Source organism: Chrysochloris asiatica, unplaced genomic scaffold (genome assembly GCF_000296735.1).
Source record: "Chrysochloris asiatica unplaced genomic scaffold, ChrAsi1.0 scaffold00189, whole genome shotgun sequence".
NCBI lineage: Eukaryota > Metazoa > Chordata > Mammalia > Afrosoricida > Chrysochloridae > Chrysochloris > Chrysochloris asiatica.
In genome coordinates, this window is record NW_006408707.1 from 1383746 (window position 1) to 1388737 (window position 4992).

Genomic DNA, 4992 nt, shown 5'->3' on the forward strand with positions numbered 1-4992 from the left:
ACCCACCAGCTGCTCCTTGGAAACCCTATTCAGGGTCACTATCGGTCAGAAACAACTCAATGGCTGCTAATACCAAACAACAGCAATAACAAATCTGTTTTAAATCTTTCCATGATATACTCGTAGTATACCTTATTGTATTGGCAAATACTTAACAGTTGACTCCCACCTGTCCCCCATAAAATAAATACCTTGTTGTTTTGTCAATTTCTATGACATAAATAGTTCTATTGAGGCTAATTTCAAACTACCAGTGTAATGTCATTAAATGCAGATTTGGAAAGAGGTGTACACAGTTTTTTTTTTTAATAGTAAAAACATTTATTATCAAGGGAACTGGGGAACACATGTGCTTTAAATACTGTGTATTTGGGGTGGGGATACCACACCACCACATAATTAGAACAAAAGACCTGGTATTTGTACACCTCAGACATCTTTATTTCACTCCTGTTATACCATGAATTCATAGGGCATAGGTTCTAGCAGCTCAGGCTCCTTTCCATTGGTTCTCACAAAGTGTGCCTCTCTGTGGGGAGCAACCTGGTACTTTAGCTGGACCCAGGTACCTTTCTCTTTGGCTTCCTTCTTTTTCTGACCATTTTCCTTCACTGGTTTCAGGAAGCTGCCTTGGCTCTTGTTGTTGTTGTGTGCTGTGGAGCCAGTTCTTACTCATAGTGACCTTGTACAGGATTTCTGAGGCTGTAAATCTTTACGGGAGCAGAAAGCCTCATCTTTCTCCTGTAGAACTTCTGGTAGCTTCGAACTGCTGACCTTGCGGTTCGCAGCCTGATTCATAACCCTGCTACCAGAGCTCTTCTTAATATGTATGCTCAGTGCGCACATTAATTCTCTTGGAGTGAATCTTGCCCTTGACTTGCTTGGTCACAACAATGCCTACAGCATGCTGGGTCACATTGTAGACTCTTCCAGTTTTGCCGTGGTGACATTTGTGGGGCATGCCTTTTTGAAATGTGCCCATTCCCTTAATGTCCACAATATTGCCTTTCTTGTAGATTCGCATGTATGTGGCCAAAGGAATGACCCCCTGTTTTCTGAAAGGTCTGGAGAACATATAGCGGGTACCCCGCCTGTTTCATTTTGTGATCGTCATCTTGGGGGATTACTGCAAGATGGCACCTCCAGCCAAAAGGCCACAATTGGATTTTGTTAGTTGGTAAAGCCAACTCCAACACACAGCCAGTAGTGTACAAACAATATACTAAATTAGCTATTTGCATTTCATTGGTTAAGAGATTTAAGTTACAGAATTAGTAATTTACCTGCTTGACTTCATGAAATGAGTCCTGAGCAAATGACAAGTATTTAGTGTGTTGTAGGTGACAGAGTAGAGAAAAGACAAGTGTGAAGTAACCCGATTGGCTCTTTACTTCATTAACCTTTGAGGTCTGATGTACTTATTAAACTTAGATTAAGAATAGCTTTTCCCTCCTGATGTTAGTTAGGTCTGGAGATGAAAAAAACCCCCACTAAAGAGTTGCATTCTATGAGAACTATATGTTTCTTGATGCCCTTTGACTATTCAGTTATTTCCGTCTTCCATTTTAAACCTCATTGTGAATTTTATTTCTCCCTTATTGTACTCAAAGGACTTAGGCAAAATTAACTCTGTTTTTCTTTTGGAAATTTGATTGGGCTGGGACTATGTTCTTGTTTTTAAGTGCTGTCATGTTGGTTCCGACCCATAACAACCTTGGATAGGGTTTCCTAGGAGCAGCTGGTGAGCTTGAACCACCGACCAGAGGTCTCTTATTATCGTTTTTCAATTCAGATGACTTTGAGAATTTTTTACCACGTGAATTTTAAGATTACTTATATTTAGCCTTATACTTTGAGAAAAGCTGTATGACATGGACATAGAATCTATGGTATGCTGATATCAGATTTTCTAATCTGTATACGGGGGCTTCAAAAAGTTCCTGGGAAAATGGAATCAAAAGAATGAAATTTCTCCATAAACTTTTTGAGGCCTCCTGGTATGCATAGTAGTATTCTGATGGAAGTGGAAAAACAATCAGAATAAATACATATTGTGGAATCATTCCATATTAATGATAAAAACACATAATTCTTGAATTATGATATGAACATTATTTGCTGGACTGAAATTAGAGAAGAAAACATTTTAAAATCTCAGTATAATTTTATAGTGTTTTTGTGAAGTTGAAGTCAATAAAAGTGAGTTTTCTAAATAATGATGGATTTTAAGCTTTTAGTTCAAACTAAAATACGTAGTCTTGTTACGGTTTAATATTAACTTATAAGGTTTTATTTTGATTGTGGTATTAATGATATGATCTAATCTTCAGTAAGTTATTGGGGAAATTTTTATAAAGGACTAGAAATTATTTCTCTTTAACAAAAGCTTAAACTTATTCTGCATTCTCTTTTGTAGGTCACTGATGAATTATTGGAAAAAATTGCATCTAGAAGTCAGAATATAATTGAAATCAACATTTCAGATTGTCGCAGTATGTCTGATACTGGCGTGTGTGTTTTAGCATTTAAGTGTCCTGGACTTCTGAGGTATACAGCCTACAGGTGTAAACAGCTTTCTGACACCTCCATTATTGCGGTTGCCTCGCATTGTCCTTTACTTCAGAAAGTGCATGTAGGCAACCAGGACAAACTTACTGATGAAGGACTGAAGCAGGTAAATTTTAGCATTTTTCAAATGATTTTACTGATCTTAACTCAAAATCATTTATTTCAGCAATAATTTAAAATGTTAAATTACATAAAAAATAATGCTAAGAAGAGGCTGTCTATGTCTAATGTCCGATGGATCTTGGCTGAAAGCAGAGAATACCAGAAAGATGTTTACCTGTGCTTTACTGACTACAAAAAGGCTTTTGATTGTGTGGATCATGATAAGCTATGGACAACACTGTGAAGTATAAGTGTTCCGGAACACTAATTGTGCTCATGAGGAACCTGTACATGATCCAAGAGGTAGTTTTTCGAACAGAACATGGGAACATTGAATGGTTTAAAATTAAGAAAGGTGTACGAAAGGGTTGTATTCTTTCACCATACTTATTCAACTTGTATGCTGATCAAATCATCCGATAAACTGGGTTATATGAAGAAAAACGTGGCATCAGGATTGGCATTAACAACCTGCGATATGCAGATGATAACAACCTTGCTTGCTGAAAGTGAAAAACACTTAAAATACTTATTGATGAAGATCAAAGAGCACAGCTTTCGGTATGGATTGCATCTCGATGTAAAGAAAACAAAAATCCTTACCACTGGAGCCATAAACAATGTTCTTATTCCTGGAGAAAAGATTGAAGTTGTCAAGGACTTCATTCATCTTGAATCAACCATCAACACTCATGGAAGCAGCAGTCAAGAAATCAAATGACATACTGCATTAAGTAAATCTGCTGCACAAGACCTTTTTAAAGTGTTGAAGAGCAACATGTCAGCTTGAGGACTACAATGCCCCTGACTCAAGCCATGGTATCTTCAATAACCGCAAATGCATGGGAAAGCTGGAAAGTGAGTAAGGAAGACCGTAGAACAATTTATGCATTTGAATTATGGTGTTGGAGGAGAATATTGAAAGTGCCATGGGCTGCCAAAAGAACCAACAGATCTGTGTTGGAAGAAGTGCAGCCAGAGTGCTCCTTGAAGGCCAAGATGGCCAAACTTCATCTCTCATACTTCGGACATATTGTCAGGAGGGACCAATCACTGGAGAAGGATATCATGTTTGGTAAGGTGGAGGATCAGAGAAAAAGAGGAAGACCACCAGTGAGATATATTGGCAAGGTGGCAGCCTCAATGGGCTCAAGTGTGGCAACAATTGTGAGGCTGGCTCAGGACTGGGTAGTGTTATGTTCTGGTGTGCATAGGGTTGCTATGAGTCAGTACTGACTCAATGGCATGTAAGAACAACAACAAGAAACTACATTGAGTCTTCTTTTTATGTACTCATGAATTTGTTTAGGGTAGTGGCCTAGAGTGCTATGACAATAGTTGATGAATTAATTTTGCCATGCTTTTAGCGAGAGTTTGAACTTTTCTGACCAGCTTTTTGAATAATTTATGCTTTAGTTACTTTTTTATCAAATTTTGCTTTAGGTAATAGTATGCAGTTTGGGTCAACATGTGTTTTTTAAAAATTAACTTCTCCATTTATGTTTCCTAGATGACATGCTTACATGCTTTGACATACCTATATTTTAAGGCATAAATGAAAGAAGAGCATAAAATAAAGGCAAGGCAATAAATAAATAGCTGTGTTTTCTACAGTAGTTTGATTAAAATAGAAAGTTTTTTCACTTTTTTCTTTTTAAAAGACATTTAAGGATTGTTTGTTCAATGTGAACTTTTATTCATCCATCAAATTCTTAATAGATATATGTGTCAAGCCTTAAATTTGGGAATTTGAACATTTAGTAACATTGCCACTGTAGTTCAAGATATTTTAAGTATTTTCACATTTAATCTTTACACTAACTGTGTGAAATAGCTGGTGTTGAACTCATTTTATGAAGTAAGAAATTAAGAGACATTAGTTAAATGGCCTGGTCCATAACAGATGGTAGAGCTAGGATTTGAAACCTGGAACTTCTGAAATCTCTACCTTCTTTCCACTTTTCCAGTCCCATTAACTGTTTTCTTTTGAACATGAGTATATTAAAGCAGTTGTTGTTAGGTGCTATTGAGTCAGTACTGACTCATAGCGACCCTATGCACAGCAGAATGAAACACTGCCCAGTCCAGGGCCAACCTCACTACTTTTGCCATGCTTGAGTACATCAATGCTGCTACTTGGCCAATCCATCTTGTTGGGGGTCTTCCTCCTTTTCTCTGACCCTCCATCTTACCAAACATGATATCCTTCTCCAGCGACTGATTCCTCCTGACAATATGTCTGAAGTGTGAGAGACGAAGTTTGGCCATCCTGGCCTCCAAGGAGCACTCTGGCTGCACTTCTTCCAAAACCGATCTGTTGGT

At 37.6% G+C, this 4992-nt stretch overlaps 1 protein-coding gene across 1 annotated transcript in view; it reads left to right on the forward strand.

Moving 5' to 3' along the window:
• FBXL17 (F-box and leucine-rich repeat protein 17) overlaps positions 1 to 4992 on the forward strand; it is a gene marked incomplete at its 5' end in the record, with an annotated part of 910371 nt that overhangs the window by 105026 nt on the left and 800353 nt on the right. Inside the window, one exon of the mRNA XM_006872263.1 lies at positions 2417 to 2674. Within this exon, the coding sequence (XP_006872325.1) occupies positions 2417 to 2674 (258 nt within the window). The remainder of the gene's footprint in view (positions 1 to 2416; positions 2675 to 4992) is intronic.